We start from the raw sequence: 20,842 nt of genomic DNA on the forward strand, positions 1-20,842 counted from the left end.
CACTGGGTTATAGAATGGTACCTTAACTACCTCAAGTTTCACCACCTTCCAGTCCACTTTCAAAATTGATCAGTCCATGTCCTGACTATCTCATTTCTTGAGGCCCTAAAATGCCAGAACAGTACTGATAACCCCTTTTTGTAAAGTAGGCAGTCCAAGGTATTTAGTAAGAGGAGTGATGGATTTTTTGTCGCAGTTTTTTGGAAAATTAAATTTATTTATTTATTTATTTTTTACACAAAGTTAATATTTTAACATGTTATTTCTCACACAAAGCATGACTTGGCAAAAGCAAACTTACAATTACACCTCAAAACACATTCTACTACGTTTCTTGGGTAACCTAGATGCATAGAGGGACCCCAAATCCAAGGAGCACCTTCAGGCATTCACCCAAAACATGACACCATTTTGGAAAGAAAACACTCCAGGGTATTTTATGAAAGCTATGGTGAGTCTTTTGAAGCGTTAGTATTTTGCCAAATGTTTTTGGAAAATGCAGAAAGAAAATATTTCTCTTATGTTCATTGATGGACACAGCTGCTTCTTCTTTATCCATGACAAGACAGGGTTTTATAACCCCATCTATAGAAGTAGGACACTAGGCAGAAAAAAGACTCAGCACTGCCTATGGGCAGTCCTCTCTGGACATAAAACCCCCTCTCTGCTATAGGCCTCCAGTCATTCTGCCTAGTGTCTTTAGGAGTATGGAAGTGTTGTTTTCTACTGGGAATTGTGGTCCCACAGCTTTTTTCTTTATTTTTTTTTTTTAATAGAATTTTGGCTTATTTTCCTGCCAAGATCTTCTATCAACAGTCGGGCTGGGCGACAGGCTGGATAATCTAGATCCAGTGGTCACCCCATTCTGACCAGCAAACACGTGCAGACCATTAACTCCGCGCTTGGTCAGCCACAACGATACCCCATGGACTGGGGCGGCCAGCGAATTAAACATCTCATGGGGACACATATGACTGGGTGCCTATAGTCCGTGTCACAGTGCTCCAATCCCCCATCATTTGGGGATGGCAGCTATTAGACAAGTGCTATCTCAGACACACAAAGATGATAGGAAGTTGAATGAATAATTTTGATGGCACTAGAATTTATTCTGTGCCACAATGTGTTCTCCTTTGATGGCTCCCATTTTCTCCAGGTGCAGGGGATATCGATGGGGACATCATGTGCCCCGTCCTATGCCAACCTGTACCGGGGGAATGGGAGCAGTCCTTCTTAGCCGATGAATCTTAGCCCCTTACGAGCCATATAGCGGCATGGTTCTGCTATATTGATGATATTTTCATGTTGTGGGAGGGTTCAGTGACAGATTTGAAACGGTGTATTTCGTCAATGAATCATAACTCTTTCAACTTAAATTTACCATGACATTCAGTGAGTTTAACATCACTTTTGTAGATGTTACAATAACGAAAAATGGTGATGATAGCCTGTCGAGTAGTCTTTATCGTAAGCTGACAGCAAGCAATACGATCCTACATGCCTCAAGTCTACACCCACAGTCTCCTATAAGGTCAATTCCATACAGTCAATATCTAAGAATTAAACGCAACTGTTCAAATCGGGAAGCCTTTCTTCGAGAGGCAGGGGAGTTGAAGCAAAGACTCCTCATGAGAGGATACTCCCATACCCAGTGGTGTATTTACGTTTTGTGCTGCCCTAGGCCTGACTAAACTCATGCACCCCCAAATTTAAATATGACCCGCCCCTTCCTGTCGATGCCACACCCCTTCATGTTTAAGGCCTGCCCTGTCATCTGTAAACCACACCCCTTCCTATTTAGGCTCCACCTCTTCCTCTCTGTACATTAGGCCTACATTCACATTAGGGAGGGTTTGAAATCTGAACTCGCACGATTTCAAACCGGCAATGAAGTCCGAATTCGGGGACGATTTGACAGACATCTGTGTGGGTTCATGCACAGATGTCTATTAAAATGGCCCCCAAAGTCACCAAAAGTAGTACAGAAACTTATTTTGGGAATCGGTTCGGCTCCGCAAAGGCAGCGTCGCACCGATTTGAACTGTGTAATTGTCAGCAATAGCTGTAAATTTGGCATGCGATTTGACATGCCAAATCGGCCCAATGTGATTGTGGGCTTAAAGTGGGTACCAAGTGCAGCCTCATCAGTGCCGATCAGTGCAGCCTCACCAGTGCCCACACAAGTGGCGAGGAGGCCGCATATTGCCTCTGAAAAGAAATCTGTGTGTATTGCTTTTCAGAGGCGTGACAGTCTTTTTTAATCAGAGCAGGAGAGGGGGACATTAGTGTAATTGTCTAGGAGGAGGTGATGTTTAAACTTACTAACCAATTTTCCAGCCTCTAGTATGCGTGTACTCTGATTTGCCACCTGTCCTGCACACCTTAACATACACACAGAAAGTGTGTCTGTGTGTGCATCAGGGGGTGGAGTCTGGATATAGCTGATGGGGCAGGCACAACAGAGATTGGATAGATCATAAGGAGGCGGGGCAAAATCATTGGCCTTTTCAGCAAACTGCGTTCACTCCAAATAGAGACAAAAGAAAAAAGAAAGAAAAATAAATATACGTCAGTCTTAAATGTAGTTAGTAGAATGGACAATAAAATCCAGACTGATCTATAATGAGAAATGACACTTTTCTTCGTATGTCAGAAGGCAGCATGAACCATACAGGTAGCTATGAAAGGTTAAACCAATATATACAAGCAGACACTAAGGTGTTAAATGCCATTTTTTACCAGAAGCACCTGCCTGCAGATGTTGAGCTGTAAATAGTCAGGCTGCATTCACACCTGAACGTTTTCAGCTCGTAAAATGCCATCAAAAACCCGTGAAAACGCCCAACAAACAAAATCCCATTCATTTAAATGGCCCCTGTTCACATCTGAGCATTTTGTCGCCTGTAGTAAAACGCCTGAAGCTGCATTCACACCTGAGTGTATCGTTTCCAGGCAGAAAGTTACGCTATTTTTGCCACGATTTTGTACAGGTCAAAAGGTCACCAATGTAAAAGAATTAAAAACGCCTGTAATCTGCCAAAAAAGAAGCTCATGTACTTTTTTGAGCGATGGCCGTTTTGCTTTATGTGACAGAAAGCTCAGATGTGAACAGGGGCCATTGAAATGAATGGGATTAGTCTTGTTGGGCGTTTTTAGAGCTGAGGCTGAGAGCAAACAAATGCCCAAAAACGCCTATGTGTAAACAGAGCCTGAGCTCAAAAAAGTACATGAACTTCTTCATAGGCAGATTATAGGCATTTTTCTGCTTTTTTTCTTTGGTGACCTTTTGACCTGTACAAAATTGTGGCAAAAATCATGGTAAAAACGTGCGACTTTCTGCATGAAAGAAATACGCACAGGTATGAGTGCAGCCTTAACCATTTAGAGTCCTTTCACATTGAAAGCACCTGGGCGTCGACAGTAAAGCGGCGCTATTTTTAGCGCCGCTTTACCGTCGAAATCGGCCGCTAGCGGGGCGGTTTTAACTCCTGCTAGCGGCCAAAAAAAGGTTAAATCCGCCTGCAAAATGCCGCTGCAGCAGCGCTTTGCCGGTGCTGCCCATTGATTTCAATGGGCAGGAGCAGTGTATTCACCGCTCCTACACCGCTGCAAAGAAGCTGCAGGCAGGACTTTTTGTAACACCCTGCCAGCGCAGCGCCCCAGTGTGAAAGCACTCAGGCTTTTTTCAGGTGCGCTGTAGCGCCTGAAAAACGCCGCCAGTGTGAAAGGGGTAAGCAGCAGTGTACATGTGTTCATTAAGCCCGGGTTCACACTGATGTGATGTGGGAACCAGTGCGATTCCAGCGCCAGTTGCCGCATTGTATCTCTCCCGTGGGCAGATCACACCACCCTCTGCGAACCTCTGTGGGTGTCAATACAATGTTAATGACACCCCCAGCTTAGTTCACAGATCGCAGTGCGAACTGTTAACTGGCACAGGAATCGGATCGCATAGGTGAGAACACCCATGCGATCTGATTCTAGTGCTGGGAAAAACAAGTCCCTGTTATTTTTTTTGTGCCAATCCAATACGAGTTCAGCCATACAATTTCATGGCTGAACTCGCATCTCACAGACATTGCATGTAATCGGTACCACTGGTGCAGGTGCGAATCACATGCAATGTCTGATCACACTGGTGTGAACCTGGGCTGAAGCAGAGAAGAAAAGAAAAGCACAGTTCTCCCCCAGCAAAGACATAGAGGGTTAATTACTAGAGAGACTCTATTTCAGATAACAGGAGATAGGAGAAACAAAGTGGGAAAGTCAGAGCACAGATAAGCAGTGCTATGAGGTTTGCAAGGAAACCTAGTGAGGATCAGTATTTCCTCTCACCCCTCCAGCCAGGTCAGATATGAAGAATGTACACAGTAGCCGGTCGTCCGCTGCTGAAGCCACAATCCGACTGCTCCATGTGCACTCGGGGTCACAACACAGGAAGAGAAACTGACCTCCTCTCTCACTGCTCTCCGTCTGTTTAGAGAGGAGGAGGGGGGGAGGAGGGGGGAACTGTCACCACACGCTGTATGAGAGAGACGCTCTCCGAACGCTGCGTGTTCTGTCAAATTCTCAATGAATGGGCTGACTCAGGAGCGGGGGGGGGGGGCGGCAGCTGCCGCCCCCCCCCAAAGTGCCGCCCTAGGCCTGGGCCTTGTCGGCCTAGGCCAAGACACAGCACTGCCCATACCTCCTTGAAGAAGGCATTCAAACATGCCAATAACCAGGTGAGACAGGATCTATTATTTAATAAGAAAAAAACAGATATCGCACAAACGGGAATTATCACGAAATACAACAAACAACATAGAAGTTCTGGCACTTACTACGCATAGATTCCACTTTAAACGCACATATATCAGAAACTCCAGCTATCAAATACCGAAGGGAAAAATCACTCAAAGACCAACTTGTCCACAGTGAATTTGTAGGTGTATATAGGAATGACCCCTGCAAAAGACTTGGCACATTCACATGTATCGGTTGTTCAATCTGCCAATACCTGAACACCCAACAAAACATTATACTCCTCAATGGACGTATACATAAACCACAACATTTCGCTAACTGCAAAACGGAAGGGGTAGTTTATCTCCTGACATGTCAATGTAATTGCTTCTATGTAGGCAAAACAAAATTAGAATTTTCCAAAATAGCTAGTAGACGTGACCTGTATGAAAGTGGCAAACCCTGACCTTACTCTGGGTAGGCATGTCATCAACTGCCACCAGAGGAGATTCCCCAAAATATAGTTCCTTATTTTGGATAGGATCCATTCCAGTTCCAGGGGTGGAGATTAAAACAAGCTCCTACTACAGCGCGAATCGCGCTGGATTGCGGAGCTTGGGGCAACTTGGACTCAACGAACAGATGAGTTCTTGACCCTTCCTTGAGGGCTTTGCCTCAGGAGGGTGCAAAAAGCAATGACCTCAATTACTGACTCTTTCTCCCTGCTTGCAGTTTACCAGCATACCATGGGCAGCTCAACAATGGTTTGTGAAACTTTAAGGTGCCTTTTGATTGTTGATTTGTGTAATTCTGTTGAACATATACTTTCATTGTGGTGACCGGTGGCAGTTTCCCCACATGGGAGATTGCCATTTGTGGATGGGCCCCCCTTTCGTCCCGCCCAGCGCACGGGGGCCCTCCCGCCTATGCTGGCAGCCTTATTGCGGCCCAGGGGGAAATGGCTTTCCCGAGTTGCTCAATCACGTTGGGCGGCCGGGGCCCGTTTGCGCCGTGGACGCCTTTACTGCGTCGGTGGGCAGCCTTTGCTGGATGTTTTCCCCTTGTTTACCATAGGAAGAGGGGGACGCTCTGCAGTCGAAGCTCGAGGTATCTTCAGGCGGTGCGCCTGTGCCATTGCCAGGCGCTAGTTTGTGTACTATCTGACGTGGACAGCTCAGAGGGCTGTCCCATCAGCTCCACGCATGCGCACCAGGTCCGTTCGGACATGATGTGCCCACATGATTGGCAAACGTGACGTAATTATTATTATTATTATACAGGATTTATATAGTGCCGACAGTTTACGCAGCGCTTTACAACATGAAGGCAAACAGTACAATCACAATACAATTCAATACAGGAGGAATCAGAGGGCCCTGCTCGTTAGAGCTTACAATCTAGGAGACGTAATGACGTCACACGCCACTCCTATTTTAGGTTGAACACCCCTATGGACGCTGCGTTTCTGCTGTCCTGTGACACAGCCGTGGCTGCCCGGACACTCCAAAGGTAGGCTAATTGCCCTGTTTGGATACTAGGGGAACGCTCGGTTTACTCCAGTGGATGGTTGGATCCCTGGGGAGTCTCCGGATGTTCCCCACCCTGGATACTAGTGTCATTTTGTGGCCTATGGGGGAGTTTTCATTACATCCCCTTCCAAATAGTTATAATGGGCTTATATGGGTCTCCTTTTTATCTCCCACTACAGTGCCCCAGTGTGTTGCACCTATTGGGTGATCACCATTAGTACACCTCCATCCGCGGTTGCCAATCTTGATATACTTGTGTGGAACAGTGGGGGCCCACCAATCGCCCTATTAGCCCACTCCAAGGCAAAGGGTGCTCTCCCATTTCGTGGCTGCTGTCGTTGACCACATGGTGGGACCGTCCTGCTGACTGTGACTCTGGTAGGTGAGTTTCATCACACCTGCCATTTCCTGTCACTAAAAATGACTCTTGTTTTGTATATATCCCTTATTACATGCTATGACCAATATGTCTTATTTCTAGAATACTGTGATCCATTTGTAACAGTGACCCTGATGAAGGGATGTACTTTGTCCCGAAAAGGCTTCGGTCCTTCTGGACCACTGAATGGAATTCAGCAGAGTCATATTTCAAAAGTCCCAATAGTACCAGGGGGTACTCCTTGTTCTATATCCATACCAGGGATGTTGGCAACACCATATGGCTTGCATGAGTGATCACTTTTTTGTGTCACAGTGCTATCCCAGGCCTGACAGCCTCCCCCACTTTGGTAGAGAGGAGGATCTGTCACGGGAGCCTTACCCGCAAGCTCTGCTGGATTGGTAAGTAGATGCCCCCTTCCTTCTATCTCTGGACGCGGTGTGGGGCATGGGTACTCCCTGGGATAGTTGGTCCTGCAGGCTCCCTTCACCCCCAACCCCCCCTCTCTTGGCAGCTTACCAGGTTCGGTGCATCGGGGTGCTTGCCTTCCGCCCTGGGGGGGTGCAGGTGCGGGTTGGTCACGCATGCTGCCTATGGGAGTTACTGGGTCCCCCTGCATCTTACTCTCTCTGTGACTGTCCTCTGTCCGTCCTGCTGCTCCAGTGTCCCCGGGCTCCCCTGGGCTGGGGAGGCCTAGTACTACTACAGGGGTGTGCCGCCTACCTTCTCTGCCTCCCCTCTGGGTCCTGGTAGTCCGCGTGTGGTCGCCATGTGGCTCTGATCGGCCGACAGCCTTGTTTGTGGAGCCACAGCCTCCATTTTCCTTTGGCTTGGAGACATTTCTGCTCTTGTTCACTGCTGGCCATGCTCAGCGGCCAGTTTCCTGTAGCCCATGAAGGCAGCCCTATCCCTCCTTCTGAGGGTCAGAGGGTGTGGGGGCAGTCCCTAAAAATTGTGGAGCACACGTGGGGGTCCCCATGGGGTCTCTAGAGCACTCTCCGCCATATGGACACCAGGCGAGCAAGCAGTGCCCCTCCGTCATTGCCTTCTTCCTCGGACTGTCCTGAGCCTGAATCGGGCTCCGCTGCTGGTTCCACATTGCTGCGGATCCAGGTGACTTATCCCCTGCTCCTCAGATGGGTCCTCCGCCTCTGTTGCTGCACAGAAGAAGGCACTAGTCATTGCTCTCATTTATGCTGTGCGGGTAATGTTTATAATTGAGGATTCCGCGGGAATGTCTGCTGTGGTGCCTATCTCCTTGGTACGCACAAGCCAGCTCAGGCTGCTAAGGTTTTGCCTTATCCTGCATATTTGGACAAAAATTGTATCAAGAACCAGGGGTTGTCCGAAGTGCCTGTTTGTACTTCCTAAGTGCTCCGTGTTATGCTATCCCTTTGAGGAGGCCCTTCTGAAGAAGTGGACGACTATGCTGGTGGTGAATTCACCTATTTTCCCGGCTCAATACAGCCACAGTGATCCTGGTGGAGGAATCGCTCTTGCTCTCTCTCCCTCTCCCTCTCTCTCTCGCTCTCTCTCTCCCCTTCTCTCTCCAGCTCTCCCTCTCCCGCTCTCTCTCCCGCTCTCTCTCCCGCTCTCTCTCCCGCTCTCTCTCCCGCTCTCTCTCTCCCGCTCTCTCTCCCGCTCTCTCTCTCCCGCTCTCTCTCTCCCGCTCTCTCTCTCCCGCTCTCTCTCTCCCCCTCTCTCTCTCCCCCTCTCTCTCTCCCCCTCTCTCTCTCCCCCTCTCTCGCTCTCTCTCCCCCTCTCTCTCCCCCTCTCTCTCTCGCTCTCTCTCCCCCCTCTCTCTCTCTCCCCCCTCTCTCTCTCTCCCCCCTCTCTCTCTCTCTCCCCCCTCTCTCTCTCTCTCCCCCCTCTCTCTCTCTCTCCCCCCTCTCTCTCTCTCTCCCCCTCTCTCTCGCTCTCTCTCGCTCTCTCTCTCCCCCTCTCCCCCTCTCTCTCCCTCTCTCTCCCTCTCTCTCCCTCTCTCTCTCGCTCTTCCTCCCCCCTCTCCCCCCTTTTAAGACACTGCAGGGTTGAGGCGTGTCCATTATTGGGAAGGCTCAAAGAGCACAGCGGCGGCACTGGAAGCATCTCCCATTCTGCGATGGGCGGAAAGGTTTGTTCCGGCGCTGGAAGCGTCTCTCATTCTGCGATGGGCGGAAAGGTTTGTTCTTGATCTGTCCGCCGTGCACACTCCGGGTGTTGAAATCTGGCATGCGGATTACCTCAGCCGTCAAATGCTGGATCAAGATGAGTGGTCTCTACACCAGGTGGTGTTCCATCAGACCTGTCTTCGCTAGGGGACACCAAGCGTGGATCTCCTAGTGTCCTGCCTCCACCAGAAGTTTCCCAGGTTCGTGGCGAGATCATTGGATCCTCTTGCATGTGCGATAGATGCGCTAGTGGTGCTGTGGGATCAATCTCATCTATTCCTTTCCGCCTCATAACTCTTCTGTTGTGAAGGATCTAGGCCAAAAGGATTCACGGTGGCTCCAGACTAGCCTTGTCACCCAACCGTGGTGCGGTTGGTAGCCGACGCCCCCTGCCGAATGCCTCTTTGAGAGGACCTGCTGTCCCGGGGGCAGTTGTTCCACCCAGCTTTACTGTCACTGGCTCTGGTCGTGTGGCTGTTAAAAGTCAGGTTCTGAAGGAATGGGGGTTGTCTGCTTTGGCTGTCCTGCCTCCGTTGAACGTTCTGAAGTCTACCTCACAGAAGATTTATCATCGCACCTGGAAACCTATACCATTTGGTGCGAAGCTCTGGGGTTCCATCCTCTCTCCTTCTTGGTGGCTCAGGTGTTGGCCTTACTGCAATGTGGTGTAGATCAGAAGCTTGCTTTGCGCCCTATCAAGGATTAAGTCTCTGCTCTGGCTGTTTTCTTCAGCATCTTGGCCACACACTCTTTGGTCCGCACTTTTATTCAGAGGGTTCGTCATGTGGTGCCCTCTGTGCGTTCTTTGTTGCCATTGTGGGCCTTAAATTTGGTGTTGTCGACTCTGCAGAAGCCTACCTGTGAGAGCATCTGGGATAGACATGTTGGCAGTGGCGGCATCGTGAGCTGGACAGGGACAGCCAAAGGGCCACAATTTGCCCAGATCTGGTCTAGTTGTTGCCCACCCTTATTCATTGCTTGGGGATGTCCCAGGGTCTATGAATATGAGACCTGTGTACTGTACAATTAGACTGATTTTCTGAAAGACATCTGCTTCAGTTGTGTTCTTTTTAGAAAAACCCATAGGGCTCTGTGAATCCTGTATCATGAGTGTAGTATACATATGTTCACAAAAGTGAGTACACCCCTCACATTTTTGTAAATATTTTATCATATCTTTTCATGTGACAACACTGAAGAAATGACACTTTGCTACAATGTAGTGAGTGTACAGCATGTATAACAGTGTAAATTTTCTGTCCCCTCAAAATAGCTCAACACACAGCCATTAATGTCTAAACCGCTGCCAACAAAAGTGAGTACACCCCTAAGTGAAAATGTACAAATTGGGCCCAAAGTGTCAATATTTTTCGTGGCCACCATTATTTGGAAGCACTGCCTTAACCCTCTTGGACATGGAGGTCACCAGAGTTTTCCATGTGTCCATTGGAGTCCTCTTCCACTCCTCCATAACGACATCACGGAGCTGGTGGATGTCAGAGACCTTGCGCTCCTACACCTTCCATTTGAGGAGGCCCCACAGATGTTCAATAGGGTTTAGGTCTGGAGACATGCTTGGCCAGTCCATCACCTTTACCCTCAGCTTCTTTAGCAAGGCAGTGGTCCTCTTGGAGGTGTGTTTGGGGTCATTATCATGTTGGAATACTGCCTTGCAGCCCAGTCTCCAAAGGTAGGGGATCATGCTCTGCTTCAGTGTGTCACAGTACATGTTGACATTTATGATTCCCCAATGAACTGTATCTACCCAGTGCTGGCAGTACTCATGCCGCCCCAGACCATGACACTCCCACGACCATGCTTGACTGTAGGCAAGACACACTTGTCTTTGTACTCCTCACCTGGTTGCTGCCACACACGCTTGACACCATCTGAACCAAATAAGTTAATCTTGGTCTCATCAGACCACAGGACATGGTTCCAGTAATCCATGTCCTTAGTCTGCTTGTCCTCAGCAAACTGTTTGCGGGCTTCTTTCCAGGACAACAACCATGCAGACCAATTTGATGCAGTGTGCAGCGTATGGTCTGAGCACAGGCTGACCCCCCACCCCTTCAACCTCTGCAGCAATGCTGGTAGCACTCATACATCTGTTTCCCAAAGACAACCTCTGGATATGATGCTGAGCATGTGCACTCAACTTCTTTGGTCGAACATGGCAAGGCCTGTTCTGAGTGGAACCTGTCCTGTTGAACCACTGTATAGTCTTGGCTACCGTGCTGCAGCTCAGTTTCAGGGTCCTGGCAATCATCTTATAGCCTAGGCCAGTGATGGCGAACCTTGGTACCCCAGATGTTTTGGAACTACATTTCCCATGATGCTCAACTACACTGCAGAGTGCATGAGCATCATGGGATGGCCATCATGGGAAGGCATTCTTTATGTAGGGCAACATTTCTTATTTTTCAGATCCTCAGAGGTTGTTTGCCATGAGGTGTCATGTTGAACTTCTAGTGACCAGTTTGAAAGAGTGGGAGCGATAACGCCAAATTTAACATGCCTGCTCCCCATTTACACCTGAGTCCTTTTAACACTAACGAGTCACATGACAGCGGGGAGGGAAAATGGCTAATTGGGCCCAATTTGGACATTTTCACTTAGGGGTGTATTCCCTTTTGTTACCAGCAGTTTAGAAATTATTGGCTGTGCGTTGAGTTAGTTTGAGGGGACAGCAAATTTACACTGTTGTATAAGCTGTACACTCACTACATTGTAGCAAAGTATAATTTCTTCAGTGTTGTCACATGAAAAGATATAATTAAATAATTACAAAAATGTGAGGGGTGTACTCACTTTTGTGAGATACTGTAGTAACAAAACTGATAAAATATTTATTTAAAGACCATCATTTAAAAAATATATATATATACTTAGCCACAAATATTTATAATTTTCCTTTAACATATAACCACAGAACACTTTTTTTTTGTTTTTGTAGAATTCATAGTTGATATCAATGGAAAACATCCCAAATTTAAAGCTTTCCTAATTAGTAGGAACCTGTATGGGTTTAGAAATGCATTTTACAATTTGCTATGCTATAAGAATCTTTTTTGTTAATTTTAGACGACTCCTGATATAGCCTTTGTGAAGGTGACACTACATTATCACCAGCTGCTTGAAAAGAGTTTTTGGGGAACAGCGAAAAGGTAAAATTTTACAAGGTTGCATTATAATGGTTTAATAGATAGGGGTTCTTAAATATTTATCTGGACTGTGTACATTGTTTTGGGCAAATAAAGTTCTTATCATTCTGCTTTTGAGAGATATGATAGAGAGAGTGATAGATATCTCTATATTTAGTATCCAGCCATGAAATCTGAAAAATAGAGGCATTTTTTGAAGAAACATTGTACTTTGGAGAGTGATGCCTTTCGAAGTAGGCACCTTGGAATCTCACACAGTTCTCCAAGTTTGTGGAAAAAGTAATACAGATTATGCAGTGGTATACTAGTTTTTTGGAATCGCCAGATCAGCTTCTAGTTCTAGCATTGTCATTCCCTGATCTTTGCAACACATACAAATTCAGCATTCTCAGGTGCTCTGCTTGTTGCAGACCTTCCAGACTGTGGATCACTTTCAATAGATTCTTGATCATCTTTGAAGCACTTGTACCCCACATTGTAATTTGCTTTGCACCCATTGCTTCATCCCTAAAAGCCTTCTGAATCACCCGAATAGTTTCCAAGAAGGAATATTCAAGCTTAATGCAAAATTTGATGCAGATTTGTTGCTCTGCTCACTCAGTCATTTTGAATGTGACAGCCACACAGTACACATTCTCAACGGCGTTTAGCTCCTCCACTGACCAATACAGTGAAGTCGTCATTGTTCACGAATGCGCATTCCAGTGCACTCTCCCTGGATGCCAGGTTACATCGATGCCAATCAAACTATTCTCTTTATATTAACAAAGGCTGGATTTTTTTCCTGACAGACCTCATATAAGTATGATTCAATTAGGCATTCCTGACAGCGCAGTAAAAATTTAGTTCTTTTAGTATGGTTTTGTAAAGAATGCAAATCAATAACTAGCACAATTTTACCTTGCTGGTTTATAAAAGTTTCTGTTTCTTTTTTGTAACTGCAGACTTATGCACTTGTAATATAATGGCACCAATTTCTCAAGGCATAACACACACATTATTTTTTTAAATGTACATTATTTTAATTTGTATTATTTAAAAAGAGGTTTTCAATCCACTAAATAATTTGTCATATGGATCAGCAAAAAGAGGAACTTGACTCTGAAAGCTGTATTGATAAAGGATTGCCTGTGATCTCGTTACTGACTTACCATACCCTTTTTCTACACAGTTTGTGTGAAGGTAACCATCTTGATAGATGCAAGATTTAACTTCCCTGATTCAGAGCTTCTATCAAGAACTGTCAGTAGCTCCATAGTGACATCATTAAATATCACTCCAAATCTCCTGGGACTAGCAGTCAGAGGCGGCAGTGCCTTAGAGCTCACACTACATATATACAGGCTTGAGGCTGTAGGTCCAGGAGTGTCTTGGCACAGGAAGTGCACTGATATTTTGATAGTTCACTAGAACGGTGGTCATCAACCCTGTCCTCAGAGCCCACTAACAGGCCAGGTTTGCAAGATAACTGAAATAAATCACAGGTGATATTATTTGCTGCTTGGGGATTGCAGCATTCAAGTTAGCATCTCCCCAAGGTAATACATACAACCTGGCCTGTTAGTGGGCCCTGAGGACAGGGTTGATGACCACTACAATAGAACATTGCAAACCGTCCTTTTTTAAGTTCATGTCCGTTTAAATTACCATACCCATTATGTCATCATTTTTTGTAGTATTTTGTATGTAAATTCAATCCACATTGAAGCATTAAACATGTTTTCTATTGCTAAAATACTGTGATCCTTTTCCTGGTGTTAATTGTGAGGTTCTATGAATTATAAGGACTTTAAAGGAAAAATGAATGAAATCCCTTTATATTCATATAACAAGTTGAAGGCTATTTCTTCAGGATACAGTAGCTGAATGTTTCTAGTGCAGTGTCAAAGGATAGAGACAACAGAATCCAAAAAGCTCTAACCAGTGACCCAGTTAAGCATTGTCTTCACCTGTGCCCCTCCTCAATTGGGACATCTATGAAAACCTGCCAGAGGTTTTTACCCTTTACTCAAAGAGCTAAAGCTGTGCTTTAAATGGCGTGCACACTCCTATTAGAGAATTTTAATCCTTAAAGTCCGTAGAAAGCTGATTGAAGGGCTGAGATGAAGCGTTACCAACAGTTTGTTATACAGACCATGCAGGCTTTAACTGTCAGCGCTCAAATTTGTGGAAAATGTAATACAGATTACACAGTGATATGTTATGCTTATAAAAAAAAAATTGTAATATTTCATGATGGAATTTTAACTAATTTTCTTTATTACGTCTTTTTTTCCTTAAGCCCTTATGTATTCCCTCCTCATGTTCCAGTCCTGGATGATATTGATCCAGAATATGGGCTTCATGGCTACCAACTCCATATTGATATGTATAGTGGGCCAAAAACGTACTTTTGTAGCACCTTCCGTGGTTTGAGTTCTCGAAAAGGTAAGAGGGTGTCTGCTGGGACACTTAACAGTCCATGAGTGAAAATTGTGCTAACAATTTTTTTTTAATACTTCTGCTTGCTTCTGCTGAAATAGAAATATTGTTACATAACTATATGTACATTGAGCTTATGAATAATTGCTTAATTTTTAAGCTTTTTTTAGTGACTGAAAACCACAGTGTCTTGTGCGAGTGCTGAAATTTACGAGGATTCAGTGACCATACACAATTAAAGTGGTATTAAATCAGGGGGCGTGACCGGAAGTGGATGGAGGAGAGAGTTTGTGAGGAGTAAGAGCGTGTGTGTGCTCTCACCCCGCTCCATGTATATGCTGCTCAGGGAGTAATGCACCTTAGTAGTAATCGGTGTATACCTGTGTGCTGCCTGCTGTCCCTGCTTGTGTTTTTTTTTTTTTTTTACAAGAAAAACATTTTTTATTCAAGATTTAGACATTACAAGCGATGCATAGGCACATTTAAATATGATATCAGTATACATATAGTCACAAGATAGATAATTAATTTCCTCATATAGACAACATAAAGAAGTATGAGAGCAATACATGACATTGCAGCAAAGTATTGGTGTAGAGGTGACTTGTTAAAACAATCAATCAAGGAGGTACTGTGGGAGGGGCCGGGGGAGGGGGGGGAAGGGGGGGGCGGATTAAGGATACTTAGAAGATGAGAGGGGGGGAGGGCAGGAGGGGGAGGCAAGGAAGGAATCGCAATACCTCAATATCTTAACTGAACATATACACTAGGTGAAGTTTAAAGAGAACTCAATCATGTATAATCATATGGCTGGTATCTCTGCGTCAACCTGGACATCATTCACAACCTCAGCACCCATGCATCTATCCATCCCGACCATATCTTATCAAATTTCTTGGGGCAGTTACGATTAAGATACGTGAGTTTATATAGTGGGAGTATAGAATTCATTGCTAGGCGTCATGAAGATACTCTAGGGGGTAATGCATCCTTCCAATGGAGAAATATTTCTTTTCGGGCATAGAACGTAGCATAACTCAAAAATATTTTGGTATATTTACCTCTAATATTGGGGCTGAAAATATTCAATAGCATTGCCTTGGGATGAGCTCCCACATCTAAGGAGGTAACCTGGCTGAGAGTGTTAGCTATTTCTGTCCAATAGTCTCCGAGGCGAGGACAAGACCACACCATATGAAGAAAGGAGGCAGACTCCAGACCGCACCTGGCGCAGGCCACCGGACTGTCAGGTGTCATAATTGTCAGACGTTTTGGGGTGTAATAGGCCCTGTGAAGAAACTTGACCTGCATAAATCTCTCTCTGGCCGATATCGTATTTATCACAAAGGAGGATACACATGATTCCCATTCCTCCTCTGATAAGTCAGGAATATCTGCCTTCCACTTGACCAGAGTTTTTTCAAGTTTCTTTGCAGGGGGTATGGACAAATGAAAGTACAGAGTAGATAGTGGTCTATCTATGAATTTAGATGTAATTAATCCCTCCACAGGGTCTGATTCTAACTGGAGGAGAGATGGGAACTGCTTCCTGTAGGCATGTCGGAGTTGATAATATCTAAACAGCATCCAACCTGGTAATGAATAAGCGTTTTTGAGATCAGAGAAAGTTAATTTACCCCCCAGCACAATGTGTTTTAGCTTAACAATTCCCTTTTTTGCCCAGACTTGAGGGTCTGGGACCGACTTCAAATGTGGCAATCTAGGGTTGCCCCACAAGGGAATGTGCGGGGAGAACCTCTCTGGATTGTTAAAACTATGCCTGGCCCTGTTCCAAACTATAATGGTGGTGTTCATCAGATCCGTAATGCCAGGGTGGGATTTTATCCCTCTGAACACCACATTGCTAAGAGATGAGTAGGACCCCATGATGGCGGCTTCCAGGGTCACTGCCGTGTTATCGCGTGGTTGAGAGAACCACCACCTGACCGTCACCAGGACGGCCGCCCAGAAGTATACCTGGAAGTCCGGTAAGGACAGACCCCCTTGAGTAATGGGCAGCTAGAGGGTAGACATGGCCAGTCTCGGGGGCCTTCCGTTCCAAATAAAGGAAGACATTATACCTTTCAATTTAACAAAAAATGAAGCTGGGGGAATCAGGGGAGAATTTCAAAAAAAGTATAAAAATTTGGGCAAGTATATCATTTTAATTAAATTTACCCTTCCCACTGGAGAGAGGGGGAGGGTTTTCCATGTTATACATTTTTGGGAAAGATTTTTTAGTAATGGGTGAAGATTCAATTCAAAATATGTGGACAGTGGAGCTCTAACCCTTACCCCCAAGTATTTAAATTCAGGTGTTCAGTTTAGGGGGGTACCTGTCGGTGGGTTTTGATTGGATAGATTTAATGAGAAAATTATCGATTTTCCCCAATTTACCCTAATGCCCGAGAAAATGCCGAACTCATCAATTATTTGAAGTGCTGGTGAGATGAGGATATGTCTTTAAGAAAAAGTAAGGTATCATCAGCATAAAGGGATATTTTGTCTATCACTACTCCCACCTGAATGCCCTGTACCAAGGGAGAGGCTCTAACACGAGCAGCCATGGGTTCCATAGCCAATGCAAACAGTCCAGGAGAAAGCGGACAGCCCTGCCTGGTACCCCTAGATAAAGGAAAGGATGAGGACAGTGAGTTGTTTGTTCATATGCGTGCTGAGGGATTATGGTATAGCATCTGCACCCAGCTAATGAAGCGAGGGCCAAATCCAAATTTGCGCAGGACAGCCCAGAGGTAGCGCCACTCCACCGAGTCAAAAGCCTTCTCGGCATCAAGAGAGGCCACCACCTCCGAACCATCCCCGTCTGCCCTAGAGAGATGTGTAAGAAGACGTCTGATATTTATATCGGTCCCCCTGCCTGGCATGAATCCAGACTGGTCTGGATGGACCAGTGCCGTGATCACAGTGTTCAACCGTCTAGCCAGCACTTTTTCCAGTAGCTTGGCGTCAAAGTTGAGGAGTGATATTGGCCGATATAAGGCGCACTGATCAGGGGGCTTGCCAGGCTTAAGAATGACCACAATGACCGCTTCAGCCATAGTCGGGGGTAATGAGCCCCTCTCCGTGGCTTTCTGGAGCATTAACCGAAACGATAGGAGAGTTTCTTCAGCATGTGTTTTGTAGAGTTCGGCCGGAATTCCGTCAGGACCTGGGGTCTTACCGTTTTGCAAGGAGGCTACTGCTCGTTGGATTTCTTCTAATTGGATCGGGCCATCTAATGCCTCCCTAAACGTGGATGTCAGGCAAGGGAGCTCCACCCCATCAAGGTACCCATTCAGCTCCTCATCCGAACATCCCATCCGAGAACCGTAGAGGTCCCGATAGAATGAAGCAAATTTATTGTTAATATCCGTGGGATCAGTCAAAATCGTCCCGTCTGAATCGGAAATAGTTGAGATGGTCACCGGGGAGGAGCTTTCCCTCGCCAGCCATGCCAGCATACTGCCTGTTTTTTCTCCATGTTCGAAAATTCGTTGTGACTGGTGTAAGAATTTGGTTTTTGTGGCCGCTGTGCGTAGTAAAAGAACGTCTCTCAACGCTGCCTGAAAATCTGAATATGTCTCAGGGGATCCCGTTGTGGAATATGCCGCCTCCAATGCTGCTACCCTCCCCTCGGCTGTTTGTGTTTCTTTCCTCAGATCCTTCCGGATCTTTCGGATATGTGCTTGAAAGCTGCCCCTAGTGAAGGCCTTGAATGCGTCCCAGGATGTGGTCATAGTCACTGATTGGTCTAAGTCTCTCCAATAATGTATCGCCTCGGATCTATAGGGTTCAGATACTCTAGTGTCGTTCAACCAGAATCTGGACAACCTCCAAAGATTCTCCCCGGGGCATTAGATACACAAAGTTTTAAAGCGAGCGGAGCGTGATCGGATATGCCACGGGGGAGTATTTTGATGTCCCGGACCATGGGCAGGACAGACCCCCCCACATAGGCAAGGTCTATCCGTGACAGGGTCTTGTGGGAAGCTGAGTGACAAGTGTAGGCGCGTCGAGAAGGATGACGCCACCTCCACACATCAGTCAAGTTAGACGCTTCAGCCCATGAGGACAGCTCTGATGGTGAGCCCGTCCCCGATGTGAGCCTGTCCATTGTGGGGTCCGGGACCAGATTAAAGTCGCCCAGTATTACTACATTATCCTTACCAAAGGCAGCTATTTTAGAGATAATTTGGTTAAGTACCCGTATAGAGGCCGGGGGGGGGGGGTAGGTATAGTCCCACCACCACCAACTCTAATCTGTCCACAATGGCATGTAATATTACAAATCTACCGTCAGGGTCAAGCTCCAGCGCCAGCAATCTAAACGGTGTGGACTTGTGCACTAAAATGCCAACCCCCCTGGAGTAGTTAGTATACGTGGAGTGGTATTGGTGTCCCACCCAGGGTCGTCTTAGACTCAACAGTTTACTTCCCATCATATGGGTCTCTTGTAGTATGCATATTTGTGGGTGGTATGTTTTGAGGAATTGGAACACCAGTGATCTTTTAACAGAGGAATTCAAACCCCTGGTGTTCCATGAAATTAGGGTACAATCAGCCATCTACGCTCGAGAACATATTTTCTATCCATATATCACCATAGAGAAACAGGTGCAAGGCCCGGGCCCTTAATAAGGTCAGGACCCGGCACCTGGCGCATCCTGTGACAGACATAAGTACATCGCTTGTAAAAAAACAGCAAATCAACAAAGTATAACAAAACTTTCCCAACCAGCCTCCAGCACTTTAACTTTGGTTTTTAACACGTGTAAATCAGCCCCCTGGTCACGTACCGTGTCTTCATTTTGTGAAACCCTCTGCTCCACCTCGTGCATGCGGCCTCTCAGGGTATCAAAGTCCTTCCTAATAAATTCCACATGAGTCTGTATATGATCCACTTTTTCCGTTAGGGAGGTTATGGCCTGCATGACAGCTTTAAAGTCTGCTGCCGAGTCCGGGGACCGCTCTGGTCGGCCTGGTTCTCCATGTGGGCAAGGAGTTTAGGCGAGACCGCGGCTTCGGCCTTGTCCACGGTTCTCTGCGGGGCGGCCTTTTTCCGAGCTTTTTGCTGGGAGTTCCTCTTATACATGCCCCAGGGATGATGGGGGGACAGGATGGTCTTTTGCCTGGCGTTTTTACCCAAAAAAAACAACGTTTTTCCCGGTCCGTGCCGGCCTGGTTCTCTGTGTGGGCAGACAATTCAGGCGAGGCCGTGGCTTCGGCCTAGTCCACGGTTCTCGGCGGCGCGGCCTGTTGCGGAGATTTTTGGTGGGGGATTCCACTGAAGCATACCCCAGAGGTGTCCCAGAGGTGAGAGGGGGCACAGGAGGGTCTTTTGTGCTATGTCTGCACCCCAAAATATCAGGAATATAGGCCGATCTGTGGGAGCTCAGGCCTCACACACCTGTTCCCTCTGCCATTCCGGACACGCCCCGTCCCTGCTTGTGGTTGCTGGTGCGGTGGGACCTCGGATGCCTTCGGCGGCTCTCGGTGGTGCTCGGATTTGATAATCCCGGAGAGAACGATGAAATCCCGCGAGAGCACAGACGGTTGCTGCAGGAACTGGCGACAAGGTGTCAGCAGAGGAGGTCTGTGTGTGAGAACCCTGCACACCTAGAACGCCAAGCAGAGGAGCCGGAGACATGTTGTGGTAGGGATATACCCCGGACCATTCGTTTGGCCTGCGAGCGCTGGTGAGGTGGGAGAAAGTAAATCTAACCAGAACAGCAGAGCGGAGGTATTGTTTTTCATCTTTCAAATTTATGTTATAAGTGGAGGTGGTCGGATGCTTTCACCAGTTGCTCAGAGCGCCAGAGCCAGAGAGAGAGAGCCAGAGAACTGTTTCCTATCTAACGTGAGTGAATTTATAATCCCACATACGTGTTATGAATAACAGAGCTTAAGCTGGATGGAAGAACTAACATTCAATGACTCAAGAAAAGTGATGTTAAGTGGATGCTCTCCCCATGCCAATTGGTATTAGCCCTGACTCTTTTATGAAGCAACAGATGATAAGTTGTGGTTATAAGAAATTTTAACTGTTGAGATCACTCCCCTTTTTGCTCTTGATTTTAGTGAACCCTCTAATTTCCTCCACTAAAATTTACTTTTAAAGTAGTAAAGTGCCATGTCAGCAAGGAGGAAAGGAGATGAGCACGCCAGCCAGGAGAATGTTGGGATTCAATCATTACGTTCTGCCAAAGATAAGGAAAAGGGGGCGCAGTCCACAGTGGCAGGTGTGACAGCAGCAGCAGTAGCAGCAGCTGCCAAATTAGAGAAGCTGGTTCATGCTACTGACCATACACCAATTAAAGGAGGGCAGCAGTCTCAAACTAAATCAGCAGCGGACAGAAAGAGCCAGGGTCATTTGAATATGCCTACAAGTGCTACTGGAACAAAGAACACTATCAGTAAAGGGGCAGGAGTTGCTGGAAAAGAACTTGAGGCCACTGTCACTCACATACATCTAGT

The 20,842-nt window shown here is 46.5% G+C and overlaps 1 protein-coding gene across 3 annotated transcripts in view; it reads left to right on the forward strand.

The window, feature by feature from the left end:
• FBXO15 (F-box protein 15) overlaps nt 1-20,842 on the forward strand; it is a 304,133-nt gene that overhangs the window by 182,517 nt on the left and 100,774 nt on the right. For all 3 annotated transcript variants that reach the window (XM_073631257.1, XM_073631258.1, XM_073631259.1), the window contains exons 8-9: nt 11,868-11,950; nt 14,229-14,374. In XM_073631257.1, the coding sequence (XP_073487358.1) occupies nt 11,868-11,950; nt 14,229-14,374 (229 nt within the window). The remainder of the gene's footprint in view (nt 1-11,867; nt 11,951-14,228; nt 14,375-20,842) is intronic.

This window comes from Aquarana catesbeiana, linkage group LG05 (assembly GCF_042186555.1).
Source record: "Aquarana catesbeiana isolate 2022-GZ linkage group LG05, ASM4218655v1, whole genome shotgun sequence".
Taxonomy (NCBI): Eukaryota; Metazoa; Chordata; class Amphibia; order Anura; family Ranidae; genus Aquarana; species Aquarana catesbeiana.